Raw genomic sequence first — 24,406 nt, 5'->3', positions numbered from 1 at the left:
GGCAAAAAGCGGTATACACGTGTAGGCAACACTCCGACTCCGAGGTGCTGTCGCAGATCTATCTTGCTTTTAATTGCCGTGGGATTTCAAGATTTTAACATTCAAGATCCGAGACCAAGTGAGATCAAGTGAGATCAAGTGAGATAGATCTCTTGGCACACTTCATTGTGCCTTGCACAAGCGCGGGGCACGAGAAGGGATTTAGAGAATAAGCTTTCAGGGCTTTTAAGGGCTTTCGGGGTTTTCAGGTACGGTGTTGTAGTGTAGTGTACCGTATGAACCCGGACTGAAGATGAAAGCGAGGAGACATTATGGTGCTTGACGTCAACGTAACGGTCTTCAGAGAACGTGACCTTTTGAAGAGGGAAAGGCATCTGGAGAAGAAGCCTACGAATATGAGATTGCTTTCCATCTTCGGGAGACGGGAGTGATGGGAGATCAACTTCTGAAACACAAACGATGATTAACTGTGATTGACCAGAGATAAAGTCCCAAACATGATCGTCAATTCGCCCGCCCGCCCACGACGCCGCCGTCGCAAGCGCGCTGGAATATCAGTGATCAATCACAAGACACAACACACCCCGTGAAGCTTCCTTCCACTTCCACTTGTTGTTCAAGTTGCCCGCAAGTCACAACCAGCGAGCTTCCCCCATCTGCCCCTCCCCCGCCGGCCCCGCCGCCGTCAGCTTCCATCAGCTTCGTGCAACCCGAGCCGAAAAAAGCGGGACAAAAAACTGCAAGCTTGCCGTGCCGAGCCGAGCCAAGCCGCTGCGCTAATGCCAAGCTAGAGATAAGCTCAGAGTCTCAGACTGTCAGAGACTGCAGGCACAACCTGAACCTCAGGAACCTCCACACAAGAGTCCATAACATCTTCCATCCACCCAATACTGTATAAAAAATAGAAAGTCCGCCGAAAGCCGCCGAAAGGGAATTTTGGGGAAACACAGAGGGAAATTCCGTTACCAGAAGTGGGATCCGAGTTCCGAAGTATCAAAGCCGAGCGGAGGGAAGCGGATCTCCGAGCTATTCGGCTCCGGCTGACTTAGCTCCCGTCCACTGTGGACCTGAAAGCTTGCGTGCCGAGGCCGAGCATTGGACCCACTCACGGCGCCGGACCCATTAATGTGCCGGAGGCCGGAGCGGAAGTTACCGAGGGCCGACAAGATCGGTTCGGAAGGTACCGGGTGACGGGTCGGAAGATCCGGGGTGTTGGGTTACATTCCGGAATATGTCACCAACTCTGGGTAAATAAGGCCTCACCATAAGCCCTTCCTAAGAAACACAAAATCATTTTCATTCAGCAATGTCAGATGTAGACTAGCGACTACGAAAGCAAGCATGAACGACAGCACATCTCTAACTTCATGTCCACCGGGACGTCAATTAGGGAAAAGAGAAACCAAGTAGATGACCGAATTGATCACTGCTTCCCATCAAACAAATGGGCGGCAAATCAGAATCAACATTTCCCCTTTTCATTCTCTATCTCACGAGGTGAACAGTGAACGGTGAACATTAAACAACGAAAACGCCGTGCTTAACAATAATGATAATGATGATGCTGTAGAATGACGAAAGAAAAAAGCCGAGCGCGCAATAATAGACATACTCTCATCCTCCTCCATTCCCCAGGCCATAACATACCACTCCCACCTCCCACTCTAGGCCAAACCACGTGTTTCAATCATTCCTATTCCACCCCCCTAACCGACCCCCTAACCGATCCTCTCATCGACGGCCCCCTTACCGACGCTGACGAAGTAGTAGTACCACCAACATCCCCCGCCGCGAATCTAGTCGTCCTAGGAGCAGGAGCAGGAGCGTGAGCAGAATCAGGAGCTGGCCCAACAGCCCTTAGGGAAGGAGTACCGGATGGGCCAGTACCAAAGTGATGCCAGCAATTAGGTGCTTGGAGGATATATCTGTAATGATAACCAAAGAGGAAAAAGAAGGTATCCAAAACTTGTGTCAGCCATTGTTCCGTTGATAGAAAAGAAGGGAATCATCAACATCGTCATCGTCGTCGTCGTCATCAACCGCCACCCATCCATCCTCTCCAATGCGAACAGAACATAACATCACGCCCTCAACAAAACCGACCCCCCACCTCTCGACAACACAACCAAGCACGTAAACCTCGCAGGACCAGTGAGTACATACCTAGCCATAGCCTCTCTAAACCGACTCTTATACTCTTTCGGACTGGTGACCGTGGGGCGGTTCCTGCCTCCTCCGGCAAACCCGCGGTCCTTGATCCAGCTTTCCAATCGCTTATCCCACGTCCACGTGCGGATGCAATCGATGATGCCCACCACCAGCTCCTTCTTGTTCTCATCGACGGCGATCATCAGCGAGTAATCCATCACGTTCTGTCTCGCTAAAAACAAGGTGTCGTTCCAGACGGATGCCCTAAGTAAACGTTTGGAGTGCTCCCGTGCGAAGAGCGGGGATTCCCAGATGTACTCGACCATGTTCTCGTCCAGCAGGACTTCGTTTTGCTCGCCCGTGGATTGGATCTTGCGGTTGCGCATGGAGCCCTTGAGATCGAAGGTGCGGGTTGGGGAGCGGTCATAAAACAGGTTTTCCATGAGCAGGAGGTCGAGTTTGACTTCGGTGTTGGTGAGCGGGTTCTTGATAATCACTTGGAAGAACCCGAGCATTTTGGCGATGACTGAAGGTAAATCGTGGAAAAGGGCTTGGGCCATGAACTCAAAGTATACCGGGGCAAATCCCAAAAAGGCCGAGGTCTCGATGGGGGAAAGGGATTTCATGACTAGGCGGTCGTCCAAAGTCTTGAGGAAGACAGACTTGGTCTTGCCGCCTTTGGAGTCCCATTTAAGACAGCGAGATAAGGACTCGACGATGCGGTCGCCGACGCCACATTTGCGCCGCAAAGCGTCGAATTGCTCAGCAAAGAAGATTTTGCAGGTGAACTTGCCGGAGCCTTCCATGAATTGGAACTTGAGGTGAGTGCCGAAGGGGCGAAGCATGCTTTGCTCGAGTTCGGCTTCGCTGAGATCGGGACCGGCGCCGCCGCCCTTAATCTCTAGCATGCCGCTGTCGCTGCTCTCTTCGGGATCCTGGGAGGGTGATTCCTGCTGTTGTTGCTGTTGCTGCTGTTGCTCTTTCTGCTGCTGCCTCTGTGCTTGTTGTTGCTGCTGGGTTCTCCTAGAGTTTCTTCGAATGTTTCGAAGCTGGACGTGGTAATCCGTGGAATTCATCGCAAAGGCTACAACAGAACTTGGCTCGTCTTCTCTGACAATCACGTTCGAGTCCGTGAACATGTGGTCCGTCGAATTATAAGGGTAGTCAAGCGTGGGCCATCCACTCGCGGAGCGCTCAGCCCAGAAGTTGGTGAGCATGGTCATGAGGCTCTTCCTTTGGTGCTTCGGCAGCTCCTCAGGTATTTCCTCACTCGGCTCGATGGATGCAGCAAGGTCCCTGACATCGGTCGGGATATCGTCATACGTATATGTTGACCGGTCGGCATCGCTTTCTGCACCTTCATCGTCGGACTCTCCTTCGCTTTCGTCTTGTCCTTCGTCTCCGTCCGCTTCGTGATTTAGATCTTCGGGAGTAGGCTCTCGGGATGGCATTTCACCAAGCGAAGTGCGGCCCTGATCTGTAGACAACCTGGAATGATCCCCCTGGGATTGATCTGTCGGAGTAGAACCCTCCATTGGCCTCTTCTCCTTCGAGTCTCTGTCACCAGAATGGCTCCCTTCTTCCACAGTACCGGGTTCCTGAACAGCCTGGTCAACATCCTCGTAGATCTCCACAATCGCCTTCGTAGTAGAACGTGGCAGATATGCACGTGGGAAAGACATCTTGGCCTGCCGCTCTCTCTTGTCCTTGATTCGCTCCTTCTCAAACTCTCGGCTCAATTCCTCAAAGTGCCGTGCGAGAGTGAACACCTTCGAATTCCTATGCCGATAGCGTGGGATAGCAGAAGGACGGATCTTCATCCCAAGGAACTTCTTATCTCCCTTGAGAGATGAGCCCTCTCCTGTTGCCCGCGCAAGATCACCCGGCTCTGGCATCTTATGCTCCTTAGTCTTCGGAATGGCGGACTGTAGCTTCGGAATAGCTCCCACCGGTTGTGAAATGGCCCGTGTTAAAGGAGGCGACACCGTCAAACCCGCCTTACGGGATGTCGTGCGCTCCGGTATAACAATAGGTCTGAAACCTTCCATTGAACCCTCACCGCCGGCAGATGTGCTAGCCTCGGGTATGGCTGCTTGTTGCTCTCGGCGTTTGAGTTCGATCATATCTGACAGAGACAGTTCGCCACCGGTAAACAGAGGTGCTTCGTTGAGCTTTGAGAGAGGTGTCGGTAGAGGTGGGGGGGTTGCGGCTGTGACGGTTGGAGTTGGCTCGTTGAAGGTGACCTTTGCTGCTTCCAGGACCGGATCTGCCCCATTCCTAATGAGCGTAGGCGAGGATGCAGTTGCAAGGTCAAGAGGCTCAACTCGTTCCAGAATAGACCCGGCTTCACCCACCGCTTCTTCCTTTACCACAGAAATAGGCCTGGCCGCGGAAGACACTGGAGAATGCGTCTTGGGACTGGGGCCTTCATCTTCCGTTGGCTGCGATGATTTTTCTTTCTCTTCCGGTTCGCCGATGGTTGCATTGGAGTGAACTGTCTCACACGACGGTTTCTCCCCAAGTTCGTTACCCGGGGTTGCAGGTTTTGGCTCAAACATCTTCTTCAGCTGGATAATAGTCAACTGGCGAACATCTTTGTCCGAGAGAAAGTCGGCCTCAAATTTGGTGAAAGCCACATCCCATTCGGTAGCCCTCTCCGCCATTTGACGTATAACTCTGTTCATGGGGAGCACCTCGTAGTACTTTGAGCCCATGTAGGCCTCCTGAAGGTCCCGAATCAGCTCGGCCTGGTCCTCTTGTACTTTCCTTGTCAGTCTATCCACTTCACTTTTGCAGTGTTCCATTTTCTCCGGCAAGACGCTGTCGATTCTGATGCTCTTCAACCTGGCTTTGACCGAGTTGGTAAAGCGGTTCCAACGCTCTTCTGCCTTGGTAAAGACTTCATTCTTCAACTTTAGGTCATGATCTACCTTCCAGGTGATCCTTGATCTAGGGACAATGATTTCGTACAAGTCGATCGGATCGTAGTGTATCCTGACGGCAATGTCGCGATAAAGGTAGTAAAAGAACCGGACATGGTCTTTTTGATGATCATGAGGGCATCCTGTCTCTGGATGAAGACGTAGGCCACGGCTCCAGAACGACAGTTCCAAATACTTCCCGAAAGAGTACTTCCAGGTGCTCACTGACATGGGCATCAGTCCGAAGTGTTTGTTGCACACCTTGCAGTAATTCCACATGCAGATGCCTGTGCCATCTTTCCAGCCATCCCTTTCGTGTGGTTTTTCGGGGAAGTTCTCTGGCCACTTTGGCTTGTCTTCCACCATGACCGTTATTCGAGCGTTTTCGTGAACATACGTCTGGTAATGCTCAAACATCTTTCGGTCGCATCCGTTGGAGTGACAGATCGAGTCAGCGCTTTCGCAGACGTCCTCGATGTACTGCCCCAGGGTGCAGTCTTGGTACATCCCACCAAGAGCGTCTGGAGTCTCCCTATAGAACTCAAAAGCCACCACACTGGGCTCAGTGCATGGAACTTGGGTCACATTGCACGTAACCGAGTACAGGACAACGATGCTCTGGTGGGAGTACGGATCAAACAGGTCGAGACTTCCCTGGATGTAATTCTCCCATTGTCGAGTTTGGGTCTGGTAGTTATACAAGGCCTTGTCGTATTCCGCATCATGGACAGCATGGAGCACCTCCATGATGTGACGCGGAGCCTTTTGCCCAAGCTCATGAACCATTTCGGGCTGGATAAGCTGAAACTGCCTAGGCTGCGGCTCACTTTTTTCGCTTTCTCCAAACTCTTCGACAATGTCCTGGTCGCGAAGACGTTTGAGGTACACCAGACGCCTCTCCTGCTCTCGGGCTCTCATGAGCAGATATGGTTGAGTGAACTTGACAAAGGGTGATGCAGAGAGAATTCTGGTCTCGTATTTGGCGACCATGTCACCGTAATACGTGGGCATGGGCAAGTCATCCGCGGCGTGGTCTTCATTTGTTTCCGACTCAGCCCGAGCCAGCTCCTCCGCAGTCTCCTCCTTGATTGATGAGCTGGTGTCGAAGTCGTTGGCTGGATGCCCCCCAGACAATACCGTGTTCTCGCTAGGCTTGTCAGTTGCCTGACAGGGTTCAGAGAGCTGGTCGTTGCGTGGGATCTGTTCGGCCACGCTATGAGCGGGCTTGTCCCCTGATTGTGTGCCTGGACTGCTTGACAACGGGGCCGGACTACCATCACCCAGGAGCTTTGTGGCTGGCCGTGGAGGAGACTCGAGCTCCGGAGGCACATAAACGAATTCATCGCGCATCAAGCAGGATTCGAGCTTGAGGTTGTAAACCACGTAAACCATGAACTCGGTGATCCTCTTCATGCGAGATAGGACCTCGGTCGAGCCACCGCGAAGAGCAATAGTGCAGCCGCGCTCCTTTGGGCAACCGGAGATGAAGATGTAAGTCTTCTTCCTGCCTTTGAGCTCCTTGTTGACGAAGGTCTTGACATCAAAGTTTTGGCAAGTTCCGACGCGGGCGCCCAAGCTTAGCATATCCATGGATGAGATGATGGGAATGTTGGCAATTCTGGACACAGCCTCAATGACCGACGGCTTGACGTTATACACGACCGCAACGTCAGCTTCCGAGAGATATTGTAAAGCCACGCCAGAGACGTTCTTTTCGACGAGCAACACCCGAGGCTCGAGGCTTAGGATTCTGTTCACCACCATCCTCAGATACTCCTTTTCCTGCTCTATGACCGGCTGCAAGCTCATAAAATGCTGCTCCTGGTGCCGCTGGTACTCGATTGGGAAAGTGATGATGACGATTTTGGGATTCTCGATCTTGCGGGGCATGGTCTTGAGGGCCAAGTTCTTGGAGAAGACAACTCCATGGACGTAAGCAGTATCGCCCGGTTTGCCGCCGGGTATCTTTTTCAGCTTGATCCAGTGTCGAATGTCCATGTCATCTCCGTTGCGGATGTCCGGGTCGACATCATCCGCACACCTGTCAAGGATTGGGATGAGGGCCTTTTCCCACGCTGAAGGGTTGGGAATATCTGCATCGTTCAATAGTTGTCGGAAAAGCTTTTTGACGTGGCTCATGCTCGTGGGGTTAAGACCGCCAGTTGATGACCTGCCCTCGAAATAAGAATCCCTTCTGCTGAGCGTAGATGCTTCGACAACTCCGGGATTATCCCATACAGACAAGGCGTCAGCTGAGGGGCCAGTGTTCAGCATGAGGCTGAAGATACCCGATCTCGGGCGTGGTGATCGCAGCGGGTGGCCCGTGACACTTGCAGTGCTGAGGTTTCTCTTCCTGGTTGGCCGGGTATGGAGAGGAAGAGTTGGTAAGCCAGTGTCGTCGTGGCCTCTGCTGGTATAACTAAGTCCGCTGGTGCTCTTTTCGCCGTGGCGGAACCTGTGTTTTCTGTTTGCAGCGTTCATAAAGGCAGCCGTGCCTGCTTTGTCAGGATCAAAGCTGGCCGCTGGCATATCGTTGCTGTTTAGGGTTGCAAATATGCTACTCATTTGCTCATCATCGCTTGACTCGTCCGACATGTAGGGCGCAAGTTCTGGGTCAATGATATTGTCGTCGTGGAAGGCGCTGAGTTTCGATTTCCTCCCAAGTTCTTCGCTAGCAGGCTTGCGAAAAGGTGCCCTGTTATCAGTTGTAGTGGACTTGAATCTAGTCAAGAACGTATGTTTTGAATGAAGCCTGCGATGGCTAGATGATTGAGGTCTTCCCGCCGCGAGTGATCTCAGCGACCGAGATGACCCCGGGCGGCTGAGCTGTGGCATGTCAATTTCCAGAACTGCAGAGTGACGATTGCTATCACCAACTCGCCGCGTGGCTGGAATCGCCATCATCGGCGTTTTGGCGGACCTTGTGTCATTCGCTTGCTCTGTTCGCTCGGCAATACTAACCTCGTCGTCCGCCTGAGGTCTAGCTGGAAGAGGAGGCGGCTTAGTCTGGTTGGAACGAAACATGGCGGGCAAAAAGGGCTCATCCCCTGAATCATCGGAACCGCTTTCATAGCGGCGGTTTATAACCTCCAAGCAATTCTTGCAGACGCGAAGCGTTCCCTGAACGCCGAACTTCTGTCCTGAAACGGTAGAGGTGCATTTTGAATCGAAGATGCAGCCACAAGTGCGGCAGTGATGCTTTCGTCGGAAGGCAGAAAATGGGCTACCGCAGGCAAAGCATTCTTTGGTGGTTTCGTCTTTCATCCAGAACTCTTTGCTCAGGACCTGCTTCCTCATCATTTCTAACCTAGCATTGACGACCTCCGGGGCGCCCTCATTTGTCGTGGTGCCTGGGATTTTCATGGCTCCTGACTGCAACCTCTGTGGTTTGACATTATGAGAAAACGAGTCATGATAGACCGTACTGTGCGCTGATGTGCTAATGGGGCTGGGCTCTGCCTTGCCGGGCTCCAGAGACGAGGACCTGGAGTGGCTATGACCCCTTGACTGACTTATACGGTCAATAATGGCAGGCCTTCGCTTAGTTTGGCTGGTCTCAGACAAGCGCGAGGAGGCAGAGGAGATGCGCAAATCTGGTATAGGCCTAGACGGGCTCATGGGGCTGTCGATGCCGTTGTCGATACTCACGTCATTCTCCCTTCTACTGTGCGCCAAAGCGGCCGTTGCGCTATCTACACTTGTTCTCACGGCGATGCCAGGCGGGGTGAATCCATCACCATGTCTGCTGATGCTCCGCCGGCTGGAACCCCAGCTTGAGGGTTCGTCGAGGTGTCTGGCCGGACCCCTAGAGCTTTCCCTTTCAAACGGCGCTTTTGGCATAAAGGGGGCAACGGTAGGGCTGGCAGCAGTTGACTGGGGCGTCCTTCCCGCCCTCGGAATTGTCTGTGTGCTCGAGTTTCCGGTCTTGAGGCTCTGCAGCGTAGCAAGTGATGGTGGTCTGGTTGTCTGCGGGGGCGACTGGAGGTCCGCCGGTATGGTGGTCGGCGAAACCGGTGATGTGCCGGTAGACATGAAGGGTGGGATCTCGAGAGAGGCGGGCCCATCAAAGGTGTGCCTGGCTTCAAAAGGGGACTTTGCCTCAAAGGGTGATTTCGCATCGAAGGGTGATTTCGCATCGAAGGGCGATTTTGCATCGAAGGGCGATTTTGCATCAAAAGGTGATTTCGCATCAAAAGGTGATTTCGCATCAAAAGGTGATTTCGCATCAAAAGGTGATTTCGCATCAAAAGGCGACTTGATGGACGAGCTGTCTCCCTTGGGAAGGGAGGGAATCGATATCTTGGTGCTACTGTTGTTGGAGCTATTGGGAATCGGGCTCTTGGGATTCTTGGACGCGGCATCCTGAAAGCTAGTAGAACTTTCGGCCTCCTGGGCAGAAGATTTCCCTGACACTCCGACGACCTCCTTGAAACGGCTGTAGAGACCACTCAGGCCTTGCTGTACCAACTCGCCCGTAGTCCCCTTGCTCTCGGTGACAGGCACAGTACCCGGTGGTGGAGGCGGAGCGAAATCGTTGAAGGTGGTCAGTACTCCGGACTGGCTTGCCGTGTTGTGAATTCGGTCAAGGGTGTTAGCGAGCTGTTCCTGGTTGACATGGGAAGAGATGGAGAGGGCGGCCATGGAGTCGCGACGGCCGCCCGGATAGTCGGATTCGGAGGAATGGTCGCCATCTTTAGAGCGCGAAAGGGGACCAAGGGGAAGCTTAAACGGCCTGTTTGAGCCGGAAGCCATCTCGGCGAAAATCGTCAATCAAAAGGTAGAACTGACGACAAAGATTGTCGTTGTTAATCCAGGAGGGCAGATGGGTCGGAAATCATCCTTTAACAGGTACACTGTTTAGGGTTGAACAAGTGGACAAAATGACGTCGGGCAGGCGGTCTGGTCATGTGTAGCAGTGGTAGACTGGAGTGTCAATCGCAAAAAGGTTTAGAGGCGGAACAGAAAGGAGGCAACCGGAACATCGAATTGGGTTTTATCTTGGATGTCTGGATGCCCGATACGTAGCCGGTTCTGGCGCCGTCTAGCTTCGTCTTGACTCTTGGGTTGTTTGGGTGTTTTTAGCGATAGTTTGCCCCGCGGCCAAGCCTAGCCTTGTAGGCCACAAGGTTCGCCGTTATCTGACAAGGAACCAATGGAGAAAAAAGGATAAAGAACCTATCAACTGGGTCAGGGTGAGTTGGTTAAGGTTCCCGCTTCAGATGTTGGGCCGCCTAGGTACCCGTTTTTGGGTGGTGATTGTTTGATCTGAAGAAGACTCACGGCAGAAGTTGGAAAAGGAATATCCGGACTTGTGACAGTCAGCCAGCTGCCAGCCCAGCGAAACGGGGATGAGAAAAGTGACAAAGTCGCAGTGGTACGGATGGATGGAATCGTGGAGAAGATCAATGGGCCGGATGACGTGGGGTGCATCAGACAAGGGAGAGACACCCAGTCATGAATCAGATCCGGAAAAGAAGGGTCCAGCAAGGTTTGTGGTGGTGGTGGTGTATCCCGCCTCAAGCTATTTCACATGATGGTGGTGTTGGTAAAAGCAAGTAAATAATAGAGGACGTTGTTTGGTTGGAGGGGAAAGAGCAGCGAGGTGCAGGATCGCCAATGGTCAGCCAAAGTCCGATGTCAGGGTAGGTAGGCACCACTCCCGCTCGGTTCCGTGGATGTTGAGTCTTCAGTTTGCAGTGACAAAGTGGAAATGGAAAGCGACGACGTTCAAGTCCAGGCACCGGCGGGCTGCCCAGATGTTTGGGTCTGCGTCTCGGAGTCTCCCGTTGAATGTCGTCCTGAGCGGGATCTCAAGTGATGGGTTGGGGTGCAGTTGAATGTTGCACTGTTGCAGCCTGAGCACTCGGCTTCAGCTGGAGGTGCAGTTGAGGTTGCCAGTAGCAGGCAAACGTTGTGGTGCAGTGGGAGAAAGTCTCACTCTGCCCCCCCGGAACGTCAACCGATCGTGTGGCGTCACAGGTTGGGTGTCATTACCCTGTACAAAAATGTCTCGGATTTGGGCTACATAATGTGCTGTACTAGGCGAATATCTTGCTCAGGACTTCCACGTGCATTGGTGTCGAGGGTTCCCCAAGTCTCCAACGAGAACCGCCCGTTGTGGGTCACACAGCATCAACACTCAGCTCAGGTGGGGTCCAGCAAGCCATCAAACGGGTGGTCCAGAACTTTGAGGGTCTGAGCTTTTGCTTTCTTTAACGGCAGCCAGCTGGCGCGAGTGTCTCTTTGGCCGTCACACAGCTCTGGCATTGGCAAAGAGAAGCTCCAATCTTCCTCCGACTCGAGGCACATTCAATTCAATGCTTGGCACTTCAGCGTCACTGGATGCTGCAGCCAATCAGTCGCGACGCGCATTGGGACAATCATTTGGAGGTCGGGTCGTGTTGACTTGCACTTGCATTGTCGTCAACCTCAACTCGGATTGGAAGGAATCATTTCTCCTCCATCGTCCACCTCAACATCACCTCGCGCATAGGAAAATCTATGCCAGCGTAGCTTCGTCTTCACACATCACAACAATTCCGTAACTGGCACGCTAATCTTTACCAAAACAATAACAGAAAGCAGTGCATATCACCTGCCGCCAGACTTGCCTATTATTCCGAGCTTCGTCTAGCATCGACATGCTCCCGAATCCCACACGATGCAATGCTATACAGAGTTGACGCCGCCCACGGCTGTCACCCATTCAGTAACCCTCCAGCTCGTTCCTGGTCAAGGTGTTAATCTCGCTGTCGCCAAGGCGTCGTTACTCCAAATCTTCAAGACAAAAGTCGTTTCCGCCGAGATCGATGCCCCCGCTACCCTCAATGGCACCAACACAACCAAGGCCTCCACAGCCGGCCGCTACGATAGCAGGCTCGTAAACGACGATGATGGCTTTGAGGCTTCGTTCCTGGGAGGAGATAATATTGCTGCCAGAGCCGATCGTGCCAATAGCGCCAAGCTGGTTCTTGTCGCCGAAGTCACCCTGCCCGGCACCATCACAGGTCTCGCCCGAATTAAGAAGCCCAGCGGGAGCTCGTCCGGTGGTGCCGACTGCCTGCTTCTCTCCTTCCGCGACGCTCGCCTCAGTCTGGTCGAGTGGAATGTGGATCGCAACACTCTCGAGACCATCTCGATTCACTATTACGAAAAAGAGGAGCTCGTAGGGAGTCCGTGGGTCGCGCCTCTACATCACTATCCCACTCTGTTGCTCGCCGATCCAGCGAGCAGGTGCGCTGCCCTCAAGTTCAGCGAGAGGAACTTGGCCATCTTGCCCTTCAAGCAGCCGGATGAGGACATGGACATGGATAATTGGGACGAAGAGCTGGACGGCCCAAGGCCCAAAAAGGACCTTTCCGGCGCCATCGCAAATGGAGCTAGCACTATAGAAGACACACCGTATTCACCCTCTTTCGTCCTTCGCCTCTCAAAACTTGAAGCTAGTCTCCTTCATCCTGTGCATCTCGCCTTCTTGCATGAGTATCGAGATCCCACCATTGGTGTCCTGTCCTCCACCAAGACCGCCTCCAACTCGCTCGGTCACAGGGACCACTTTACATACATGGTCTTCACCCTAGACCTCCAGCAAAGAGCGTCCACCACCATCCTGGCTGTTAACGGCCTGCCTCAGGATCTGTTCCGTGTCGTCGCCCTTCCTGCACCTGTGGGTGGCGCTTTGCTTGTAGGAGCCAACGAACTCATCCATATCGACCAGTCCGGAAAATCCAACGGAATCGCTGTCAATCCTCTCACCAAGCAAACCACCTCCTTTAGCCTTGTCGACCAATCCGACTTGGACCTTCGTCTTGAAGGCTGCGCTATCGACGTCTTGGCGGCAGAACTGGGCGAATTCCTCCTGATTCTCAACGACGGCCGCCTGGGGCTCATCACATTCCGCATCGACGGACGTACGGTGTCGGGCCTGAGCATCAAGATGCTAGCCCCAGAAGCGGGAGGTAGTGTCATACAGTCGCGCGTCACTTCGTTGTCTCGCGTGGGGAGGTCTACCGTGTTTGTGGGCTCCGAGGAAGGCGATTCCGTCTTGCTTGGCTGGACCAGAAGACAAGGTCAAACTCAGAAGAGGAAGTCGCGAATTCAGGATATCGATCTGGACTTGGATCTTGACGATGAAGATCTCGAGGACGACGACGATGACCTATATGGCGAGGAGTCAACGTCCCCGGAGCAAGCCATATCCGCTGCCAAGGCCGTTAAGAGCGGAGAACTTAACTTCCGCATCCACGACCGGCTGCTGAGTATCGCACCAATACAAAAGATGACATATGGCCAACCCGTCACGTTACCCGACAGCGAGGAGGAACGCAACTCGGAAGGTGTCCGCAGCGATCTCCAACTCGTGTGTGCCGTGGGGAGAGGAAAAGCCAGCGCACTTGCCATCATGAACTTGGCAATACAACCAAAGATCATAGGAAGATTCGAATTTCCAGAGGCAAGAGGATTTTGGACAGTGTGCGCAAAGAAGCCCATCCCGAAGACCCTGGTGGGTGACAAGGGCCCCATGAGCAATGACTACGATACCTCTGGACAGCACCACAAGTTCATGATCGTAGCCAAGGTGGATCTTGACGGTTATGAAACATCTGATGTCTATGCCCTTACAGCAGCCGGGTTCGAGAGCCTTACCGGAACTGAATTTGAGCCGGCTGCTGGCTTTACTGTGGAGGCAGGGACCATGGGGAAGGACTGCAGAATTCTTCAAGTTCTCAAGTCCGAAGTGCGATGCTATGACGGAGGTACGTGAGAACCGAAGCTTTCAGGACGCCTCAAGTGCCCAACTAACACAACCTCTCTAGACCTGGGGTTGAGTCAGATCGTGCCCATGCTTGACGAAGAAACAGGAGCGGAGCCGCGGGTTCGAACTGCCAGCATTGCTGACCCCTTCCTTCTTCTCATCCGGGACGACTTTAGCGTATTCGTTGCCGAAATGAGTCCAAAGCTCTTGGAACTTGACGAAGTCGAGAAAGAGGATCAGATGTTGACCGGCACAAAGTGGTTGGCGGGATGCTTGTATACCGATACCACCGGTGTGTTTGCTGACGAGGCTGCAGGCAAAGGGACTAAAGATAACATCCTTATGTTCCTGCTAAGTACAAGCGGTGTTTTATATGTAAGAACGTCATGGCCTCCTCTCAGGGATAACGACTTCGCTGACGCACCTCACTAGATCTATCGTCTGCCTGACTTGACGAAACCAGTCTATGTGGCAGAGGGGCTTTCTTACATACCACCAGGACTTTCTGCCGACTATGCCGCCAGGAAAGGCACAGCCAAGGAGTCCGTTGCTGAGATCTTAGTCGCTGATTTGGGCGATACAACTCACAAATCACCATACCTCATCGTACGTCCTCACGAACCTACCTTACCATGTTGACTGTCAGCTAATCGATGAATGTACAGCTTCGCCACGCTAATGATGATCTCACATTATACCAACCCTACCGAGTCAAGGCAACTGCTGGACAGCCGTTCTCAAAATCACTGTTTTTCCAGAAAGTACCAAACTCGACGTTCGCCAAGGCCCCGGAGGAGAAGCCGGTAGAGGATGATGAGCTCCATAATGCACAGCGTTTCCTTCCTATGCGACGCTGCACCAACATCTCGGGCTATAGCACTGTCTTCCTTCCTGGGTCGTCGCCCAGCTTCATTCTCAAAACAGCCAAGTCCAGTCCCAGGGTACTTGGCCTCCAGGGATCCGGTGTTCAAGCCATGAGCTCCTTCCACACCGAAGGTTGCGAGCATGGCTTCATCTACGCTGACACCAACGGCATCGCGAGGGTTACACAAATCCCCACAGACAGCAGCTTCGCCGAACTCGGTCTCTCCGTCAAGAAGATCCCCGTCGGAGTTGACACCCAGTCGGTGGTCTACCACCCGCCTACACAGGCCTATGTGGTGGGCTGCAACAACGCCGAACCGTTTGAGCTGCCCAAGGACGACGACTACCACAAGGAATGGGCGCGCGAGAACATCACGTTCAAGCCCATGGTTGACCGCGGCATGCTGAAACTCCTCAGCGGCATCACTTGGACCGTGATCGACACGGTCGAAATGGAGCCGTGCGAGACCGTCCTCTGCGTCGAGACACTCAACCTGGAAGTTTCCGAGTCGACCAACGAGCGCAAACAGCTCATCGCCGTCGGCACCGCTCTCACCAAGGGTGAAGATCTTCCGACCCGAGGCCGCGTCTACGTCTTCGATATTGCCGACGTCATCCCCGAGCCTGGCAAGCCCGAGACCAGCAAGAAGCTGAAGCTGGTCGCCAAGGAGGACATCCCGCGCGGCGCGGTCACAGCCCTCTCCGAGGTCGGCACCCAGGGTTTGATGCTCGTCGCCCAGGGCCAGAAATGCATGGTGCGCGGTCTTAAAGAAGACGGGACGCTCTTGCCCGTGGCGTTTATGGATATGAACTGCTACGTCACGAGTGTCAAGGAGCTGCCCGGCACCGGTCTTTGTCTGATGGCCGACGCCTTCAAGGGCGTGTGGTTCACCGGCTACACGGAGGAGCCGTACAAGATGATGCTCTTCGGCAAGAGCTCCACTAGGATGGAGGTGTTGAATGCCGACTTCTTGCCGGATGGAAAGGAGCTGTACATCGTGGCTAGCGATGCTGATGGTCATATTCACATTTTGCAATTTGATCCCGAGCGTATGTGTCCCCCCCTTACCTCTTCCCCCCCCCCCTTTTTCTTCTCCCCTTCTCCTTTTCCAACCCAGAAAAACTAACAACCTTCTTTCACAGATCCTAAATCCCTCCAAGGCCACCTCCTCCTCCACCGCACAACCTTCAACACGGGCGCTCACCACCCCACCTCCTCCCTCCTCCTCCCCGCCGTCTACCCTACCACCACCTCCCCCAATTCCAACTCAGAAGTTGGCGAAAACCCCCCGCACATTCTCCTCCTCGCCTCCCCCACGGGCCTCCTCGCCACCCTCCGACCTCTCCAAGAAAATGCCTACCGCCGCCTCTCCTCGCTAGCAATCCAACTGACCAACGCCCTCCCTCACCCGGCCGGTCTCAACCCCAAGGGCTACCGCCTGCCATCACCTTCAGCATCAGCTAGTATGCAATTGCCGGGGGTAGACGCCGGCATAGGTAGGAACATTGTCGATGGAAAGATCCTGGAACGGTTCATGGAGCTTGGCACAGGTAAACGCCAGGAAATTGCGGGACGGGCTGGGTACGTGGTTGGTACCACCAACGGAGGAGTGAATCCGGCGGGCAGTGGCAAGGTTACGGGGAATGGTGGATTGAGTCTGGTGGGGTTGAGGAATGGGTTGCATGGACAGGAGGGAGGAGGGATGGAGTGGGAGGAGGTTAGAGGGGAGCTGGGTGGTGTGCTTGGGTGGAGTGGGTTGGGGTATTTTTGAGGTTGAGAACTTCAGATGAGTGAATGAATAGTTGGGCTGTGTTGCGGGCCATATTGATGTGTCATCATAGGGTGACGAAGGGTGGGTGGATGAATGAAAAAGGGGTCGGGCTGGGAGTTTATAGATGTCATACCTTTTTCTAGAGGGGATGGTCAATCGAGTCATGTTCTTGTTTCTTTTGTGTTCTAATGTATTGTTGATCTGTTTACAAGAACCGACGCTGTCTGCTCTGGTAACTGATGGGATACCGAGTTGTTTCCCTCAACTTCCTTTCTGCCTCTTATACATCCTTCATCATACAGACTAGCCACGATAAGTCGCTCCCCAGATTCAACACGGCCACTAGCCATTAAATCCACCAGCACAATCAACAAACCCTCAATCCCTCACCGGCTTAGCAACCATCAAACTAACAAGCGACAACCCAACCTGCGCAGCCGCCAGCACCGTCGTCTCCCCACTGTTATCATAAGCCGGACTCACCTCCACCACATCCGCCCCGACAACAGACAACCCTCTCAGCCCATCAATGATAGTCAGCAGTTCCCTGGTTGACCAGCCGCCAGGCTCAGAGGTGCCCGTGCCCGGAGCAAACGCCGGATCCAACACGTCAACGTCGACGCTGATGTACACCCGCGAGTCACCCACGCGGGCCTTGATGGTGGATATGATCCAGTCGATTCCGTGCTTGTCGATGTCCCGGGCTGTGATGACGGAGAAACCGCAGCGCTTGTCGTTGATGCGGTCGCTGCGCTTGTTGATGGGGGCGCGGAGGCCGGCGTGGATTGAGGTGTTGCGGATTAGGCCCTGTGAGTGTTTTGTTAGTATTTGGTGGGTATTTGGGGAATTTGATGAGGGGGTGCCTTACTTCTTCGTGGGCGATGTGGAGGAAGGTTCCGTGGTTGATGCCTCTGTCCATGTTCAACAGGATGTATGTGTTAGTGAGTCCTTAGACCTCGGTTTGGATGATAATGGACTTACGCATAGTGGGAGATGTTGCCGCCGAGAACATCGGGATTCCATGTGTCTATCGTGATGTCAGCCTTTACTACAAGGCCATGGCCTAAATACTTCCGTCAAGACACCTACCAATGTGACTGTCGAAATGGATCACAGACACCTGACCCCATCGTCGATATGTTGATCGCAGTGCCGACAGCGTGGTGCTGTGATCACCGCCCAACATCAATATTCTCGGTACGGCTGCAACCGTGTCGTTGGCCGTGGGCCGTCCAGATATGACTCTGTGCGCCTTGTCGAGCTGCTTGAAGGCAACGGTGTTGTCGAGCCAGGTTAACGTGGCGTCGCCGCAGTCCACAATGGTAGCCCAGTCATGCAATGCATCTTCGTCTGTTTATGCAAGTAACCATCGCATCGAGGTTAGTTTACAAAGTTGGAGAAATCTGGGAGAGCAGTGACCTTAACAATTTGCGAGTAGCATTCTCGGTGGGGGTTTTTGGTAATGAAATAATTTGAGTATCGTGTACTTGGAGGTACAGTAGCTCCATTAATAGTGTTCCCGTCTTTTGTGAGACCTACAATGCATTGGGGAACTTGGGGTCCTTTCTTTTGTCCTCTCACAAGATCATCATGGTGGTACCGCAGTGAGTGCCGCGGAGAAGAGGATTGAAAGCTGAAACGTATGTGCTTACCCGTGTAGAAATCGAATCCAGCGAGGCGTTGACTCCCGACTCTAATTCCTGTCGGTCCGAAGCGGGCTCCTGGTCGTCCGGTAACAGCCTGCAAAGAGATGTAATTCAGGTAAGAAAATTGATCGAATCTTCAAACGGTTGTGGTGAATATTTCCCCAAAACGAAGCAAACACTGACCGTGTCAAAGGGAGCGCCAAGAATGGCAATGTCGTACTTCTTGCAGGCGGCTTCCTCGTCCGAGAAACATTTCACATACGGAAGGTTGCCGAATGTCTTGAGTCCGTGGAACTGACTTCCCGTCAAGATGTCCACATCGTCGACACTTGGATCATCGAGGGAAATTGGATGTTGTCTGTTGTTGCTGGAAACCCAGGAGGAGGAGGAAGGAGGGGTACCGTGAGCTATTACCCCGCAGATGCTGAGGAAGGAGAACCCCAAGAATGATCTCATGCTGGATGCTGAAAATCTCTTCATCCTCCAGATAACCAGGGAAAGTGAAAGGAACCGCTGTCCTGAAGCTGACGAGAAAGGATTCGCAATGTCACATTTCTGGAAGGAGGAGGTGGTGGATGTGGATATGTGAAGTCATCACTGTCCTTATAATGGTCTGTTCTTTCCTCGTTTGCTGCTGCTTCCTGCCCTTATCAATGCCGCTCTTTGTCAACCGCCTGTTTGCAGCATGCTAGATAAGCTGATATGGGAAGGCGCGGCAGGTCCAGTAGTCGTGATGCAATTGAAGTTGGAGGCAACCTCCTTCCTTCTCCGCCGTGGGAGCAAAATCTTTCGTGGCCAGTCGACTTATCGCGTGCTTCACGCAAATCTTTTCCTCGACTTCTCCCACTCCTCCTGTACTACCACCACACCACCATCTTATCTTCATTACCTATCTTTATCCACGACGTTTGACCTATCATCACCCTAGAATCCGTTTGCGCAGGATCTCGATAGCATTCATCCACAGCTTCACCTTGAAAGCACACTTCCTACCTACTCGACTATCCCTAACCACCTCCGTCTTGCGCAATGGATCCTTGGGCGGGAGGCGAAAGAGTGAGCGAGAGCAGTACTCGCCGCCATGTGCCCATCAGTAGCACCAGAGAGCCATCTGAGCATCTGTCTCCCAGGGCCAGTCAACGAATTGATTCCCAACAGCCAGAAGAACGTCGGGACACGGCATTTACCTCTCACCCAGACAAGGATGAAGTGCACGAGACCTTCACGAACATTGACCTGGGAGGGGAGCTGGAAAAGCACGGTGTGCCGCCTCGTCCCGGCCGGAGGGCCCGTGCCAGAAAACATTTCACCCACGCAGCTTAGTGGCAGCAAGAGATCTGGTACGCCATCATATGCGTCCTCACAGCACTGGGGTTGGTGATCCTCCTCAGATACTACGACAACCAACTTGTGCCTGAACTGGGTGTCGGCGTGCAATTTGACTCGGTCCTCATTGTCATGGTCACAATCTTCCGCATATCACTCATGGGCTTCGTCGGCTCTTGCCTAAGCCAAGGCGCATGGCTTTGGGTATCGGAAATCTCACAACAACGCTACAATCACGATGCGCTCCTGTCGGATTTCAGTGTCTTTGACGGATCGTCTCGGGGCATACGAGGCAGCTTGATGTTGCTGTGGCGGATGAAGCTCAAACACCTTGGATGTCTTGGTGCACTCATCATCATCCTATCCCACTGGTTCGAGACCTTCAGTCAGCAAATGGTTCTCTTTGAGCAGCGTCCTCGAATTCTCAGCCGTGGGTATGGTCCGGCACCACCTCCTCCACGATCAGAGGTCTAGGATGCCTACATGAGGCGAGGAGGTTACCTTGGAGACTTGGTACCATCGCTCTCGACAAAGGCAGCCATCTACAGTGGCATCATCTCGACCGAGATGCCCAGACTCCCCGTGTACTGCGAGACCGGAAACTGTTCTTGGCCAGTGTTCCCAACTCTGGCGGCCTGTGGGGAGTGCATTACAGTCAACAACGTCTCGTCAACTTGCAACGAAACTTCACGCATGTGCACGTACAGCGTCGACTCCGGTAATACACTGGATGTTCCCATGGATCCTGCGGCCGAGTTCAACATCTTCAAAGTAGCTCCCTCGAACGGATCAGCGCATCCCATCAAGTCGACAAATCGGGCCTACTTCTCAGTTTTCGACATGCTCTCCCTCGTCCAATCTGAGGATCAGGGATTGTCGGTCACGGGTTCCGAGTGTGCCTTATGGTTCTGCGTCCAGAGTTTCAAGCTCCTGGTCTTTGATGGAACGCACAACGAGAGCAAGGTCGGAAATTGGTCCACGACGGAACTTGCACGTGGCGGCAATCTCCACGGCTCTGGATACTCCTTCATCGGCCTGCCCGAGAATATGAATGCCGACAACACAACGACCTACTCGGTATCCAAAGAGGCCATAATCGCTTTACGAACGTTCATGGCTGGCATAACGACTGGAGTGGTCCGCGCCGACACAAACATGTTAGATTACTCCTCAGACTGGGTCGAAGCCATGTGGAACGCAACCAATAACCTGGAAGCCTGGATGGGGAGCTTCACGGAAGCCATGACGGCCGAGTTTCGCATCAATGGGAGACTCTCCAACGGACTAGGTGGTACCAAGGTTTATGCTGGCTCTGCCACTCAGCTTGCCCCTTTCATCAGAGTCCAGTGGTGGTGGATGTTCTATCCCGGCTGCATGTTACTCATCAGTTTCTACTACTTCTTTCGCACCGCCGTTATCAGTGCTCGTCATGGTGTGTCTGCCTGGAAAGGAGACGCGTTGCCCATGTTGTTCGTCCGAGTCGACGACAACATCCATGCTCACGTCGGGGATGGCATGGATGTGCCTGGTGGCTTGACGGACAGAGTTGGGAATATTCGGATTGCCATGTACAGGGACGAAGACGGACAATGGAGATTCAGGTCGACCAGAGATGACCCTAAAGAAGTCTAGCCAAGCCGAGATGTTGGTTACTGAGGTTTTCAATCGTCAACAGTGTCTCAGTACCTCGGCGAGACCAGCCACCACCAGTATCCTCCCCTACACACTCACTGATTCAGAATGGCGTGTTAAGGTGGAAACCCTGGCTACAGCTCCCCTACTGAGAAGTGCCCCTGGAAGAGTCGAGGAGACCGCCTTGTAAGCTCATTTTCTAGTATACCAGGATGAATGACAAATACTGTTATCAGCAGCCTGGAGAACTTGACAAGAGAATGATGCCGTGAATAAGGTGTGTGCTGTAACCTTCCGTCACACGCCCTAGGAACCGACTCCATATCATTGGGTCATTGCAAGGATGAACAAGACAAGGCCTTTCAAATGCCATCGATGCGGTTTTGCAGGTGCCCGACAGCTGCAGTGGCAGAAGGCAAGCGCAGCTGGAGATTAAGGACTGATTTCCTTCATATCCCATTGCAGTGCGTGCTCATGGAACCATGTGATGGAAACATCATCTCCATCCATATCAAGGAAGGAGCTCATCGGATTCGGTTATTTCAACCGTCATTGCGACTTCCACCAGGGCAGCTGACGATTTCCCCTGGTTAGCTCCAGCCGGGACGAACAAACCCGATCCCCGAATGTCAAGGGCTGGAGGGACGCGCACCCGGGACTGGGATGATGGCGGTCAACACCAATGAAAACAGGATGGAGTGATGGGGGGGAAAAAAGCAAAGATGAGAACCTAATCTCGTCGGAAATAGGAGCAGCAGGGGAGTTCTGCCCACAGGCGAAAGAGGTTGGCCTTCCGCAGACCCACCGTTCTGACCTGACGGTGTTAGCGCTCACCTAACCGCCCTGCAAGATACCGAAGTCAACGGCCAGTTGCGGTTCCTTCACCCGTCTTGTCCCCCGCTAAATCACTAGCAGTATGGGGATCGCTGGGATGAGGTGGAAGGAGCATCCTTTCAGGGCATCTCTCAGGCACCTCCCTAGGGCAGTAGGGCTCGCTCCAGGGAACCGCAAGGTGACTTTCCACTGGCAATTCAACCTTTTGGACCGGGAACCCATCACCGTCGATCGCTTCCACTGTCCAGGCCCCGGGCCAGGGGAAGAACACAAGCCGAGTGAACAGAAATGAGCCCACAAGACAAGATCAGACTCTAGGATGCCTGTACCTGAGAGCCGAACATGCTCTAACCGCAAACGTCATGAAAGGTCATTTTCTCGAACTCTTCTTCATTTCCATCTGTCCGAAACATCACAGAACATGCGCAGAGAGACATCCTCAACATCTCAATCCATGCCGACAAGCGCATTCGTAAATCAGTGAGTTTCCCATCTCCTGGCGGTGGTTCGGGGCTCCACTACCGGACCGATGTCACCGCTGCCGGGTCGGGTCCGTCCTGACGATGGAGTTCACGGCTCGAGCCAACCACTGAGCTTCGCAATGGTACCAACTGGGAAGGAGGAGAAACCGCGAGTGCCCCAGTCTGCCCTCCACTTGTCAACAATTATTCTTCATCTTCATGATCCCAAGACACATCGAACTCAAGCTAAATGAACGAGGCCAAAATGGCAGCACACCAGCAAAAAGTTTGCGAGTCGACCAACGCCTAGCTGCACCGCCGTAGACGGACATTCTGTCCTGTGGCAGGCGGGCCATTTACATGTGTCTGGTCTTTCCATGTTTAGAACTGTGGCTGCTCTGGCGACAAGTTGTCCGTACTGAACCCGCAAGCTACCAAACTCGAATCAGCAAAGAGTTAATTGGAAAAATATGCGACTGAAATCGTTCTCGGTTCTGGGCAGAGCTGGGCAGGTCTGGAGAAGTTTGGGGAAATTAACCCAGTCGCAACACCTGGCGCCCTTTTCGAGAAGAGCACCGTGTAGTCCATCCTGGCTCCGTTAGTGGGGTGAAGCTGGAAGTTGCACTAACAACATTGCTATTACACTTGGCAGTTAGAACAGGAGGGTTTTCGGCCTGGCTCCTCTTGAGGAGATTTTGAAGATCACAAGACGGACGGTTAACGGACGGCAGCGGAAGGCCCACGGCGGGATCGATCTTCTAGAGGCATCCCCATATTGCGTCAAGAGGTACGGGAATTTGTCAAGCAAACCCGAGCATCCAGGACAAGGCACGATGGAATTGTGCACCCCCCCTCCCCTATTCAAGCTTGGCTTTGAGGTGTCGACTTGTGAAGCCGAAGAAGCGATGTACTTGGGGGAGCAAAAGTACATTGTCTCTCCACACCACTCTCGTGACCGCGCTTGTTCTGCAAGTTGGCCAGGTCAAGCGGCCCAGTTGCACTGAACGAATACACGCAGTCACTGCAGAAATGGGGATTTTACCTCACAACACCAGACTTGGCGCGGTAAAAGTGCGCTTCCCAAAAGGGAACCGCTGTTCTGGTTGGTCGAAATGGCGACTGGGTGGGGCGGGAGCATGTCAGGTAGTATTTGTCCTTTTGGACCCCAGAGCAACACAGCCAACGAGGACGAGCACCGTTTCAACTCATTTCGTTCCATACTGTCCCGTCCTGCTGGTCTCAATTTGGACCTCCTCGCGAACGGCAATTCTCCGGCAGAGACGAGACACACGCCGAAGAAGACCTCATCACCACCACCACTACCACCACCGCCGCCACTGATGAGCACCGACCGCCGCTTAGAACATCCAGAAGGAGTTGCAGCTCGCTTGAGAGTCTACCGGCCGTGATGACCATTGGACAAGTTTCGATATGAGTTGCACACCTCGCTACACGGGACGGCCGTCTCTCACCCGTCGTTTTCGGTCCCGATGGAACCGATAGCGATGATATCGACCGAAAGATGTGACTGATCATAACCTTGCCCTTGATCTTAATGTTTCTAGCAAACGTCAGGACTGAAAGCTGTTATCGGTCATGGATGATCGCTGAGAGGAGGGCTGTCGCGGGCTTGCGGCGCAGCGCCTTCAGCGTTACAGGTTGAGCCGCCCGGTTTGTCCCTGCATCATTCAGGGCTTCTTGAGCTGTTGAGCAATCAATTGCCAATGAGCTGAACTAAGCCCAAACACCTTCCTTCCCCAGAGGTCGTGTCGATGGTTGTACCTAACGGCATCGTGGCACAGAGCCTGCTGATGTGCAACCCATACGCTATACAAAAAAAGAGGCAGTATGCGGTGCCACGTCAAATTGAGGGTTGCTCGGGACGGTAGCAGCCGAAGGCATGTTCAGGACCGGCGCGGAGTAAGACGATGTAGGATCCAATCGCACCGACAAGACCTTTCGAAAGGAGACACTCAACACCTGCCACAACTATCATGAGTTGCCACAAGCTACGACAGTCTGCCCACTCACCTGACAGGACACGATA

At 53.4% G+C, this 24,406-nt stretch overlaps 4 protein-coding genes across 4 annotated transcripts; 2 read left to right on the top strand and 2 right to left on the bottom strand.

Moving 5' to 3' along the window:
- Positions 1 to 1,693: 1,693 nt before the first annotated feature.
- SMAC4_04978 (uncharacterized protein) lies at positions 1,694 to 10,808 on the bottom strand (the record flags this gene model as incomplete). Its single annotated transcript, XM_066090215.1, has 2 exons — positions 2,164 to 10,808; positions 1,694 to 1,925 (listed from the first exon to the last, which is right to left on the bottom strand). Exons 1-2 carry the CDS (start codon positions 9,819 to 9,821, stop codon positions 1,694 to 1,696), a joined length of 7,890 nt encoding a protein of 2,629 aa, XP_065945506.1. The 5' UTR covers positions 9,822 to 10,808.
- Positions 10,809 to 11,730: 922 nt separating this feature from the next.
- On the top strand, positions 11,731 to 16,618 carry SMAC4_04980 (uncharacterized protein; the record flags this gene model as incomplete). Its single annotated transcript, XM_003352817.2, has 5 exons — positions 11,731 to 13,825; positions 13,886 to 14,199; positions 14,257 to 14,430; positions 14,490 to 15,738; positions 15,832 to 16,618. 5 exons carry the CDS (start codon positions 11,731 to 11,733, stop codon positions 16,458 to 16,460), a joined length of 4,461 nt encoding a protein of 1,486 aa, XP_003352865.1. The 3' UTR covers positions 16,461 to 16,618.
- Positions 16,619 to 16,630: 12 nt separating this feature from the next.
- SMAC4_04981 (uncharacterized protein) lies at positions 16,631 to 19,118 on the bottom strand. Its single transcript, XM_066090216.1, has 6 exons — positions 18,290 to 19,118; positions 18,113 to 18,200; positions 17,550 to 17,810; positions 17,442 to 17,487; positions 17,329 to 17,371; positions 16,631 to 17,267 (listed from the first exon to the last, which is right to left on the bottom strand). Exons 1-6 carry the CDS (start codon positions 18,584 to 18,586, stop codon positions 16,839 to 16,841), a joined length of 1,164 nt encoding a protein of 387 aa, XP_065945505.1. The 5' UTR covers positions 18,587 to 19,118; the 3' UTR covers positions 16,631 to 16,838.
- A 17-nt stretch (positions 19,119 to 19,135) lies between these two features.
- Positions 19,136 to 21,300, top strand: SMAC4_04982 (uncharacterized protein; the record flags this gene model as incomplete). Its single annotated transcript, XM_003352819.2, has 3 exons — positions 19,136 to 19,397; positions 19,473 to 19,866; positions 20,140 to 21,300. 3 exons carry the CDS (start codon positions 19,136 to 19,138, stop codon positions 21,062 to 21,064), a joined length of 1,581 nt encoding a protein of 526 aa, XP_003352867.1. The 3' UTR covers positions 21,065 to 21,300.
- Between the last annotated feature and the right edge of the window lie 3,106 nt (positions 21,301 to 24,406).

Source organism: Sordaria macrospora, chromosome 1, assembly GCF_033870435.1.
Source record: "Sordaria macrospora chromosome 1, complete sequence".
Lineage (NCBI taxonomy): Eukaryota > Fungi > Ascomycota > Sordariomycetes > Sordariales > Sordariaceae > Sordaria > Sordaria macrospora.
Note: the sequence above shows the minus strand (reverse complement) of the source record. Positions and strands in the feature narration are given on the sequence as shown.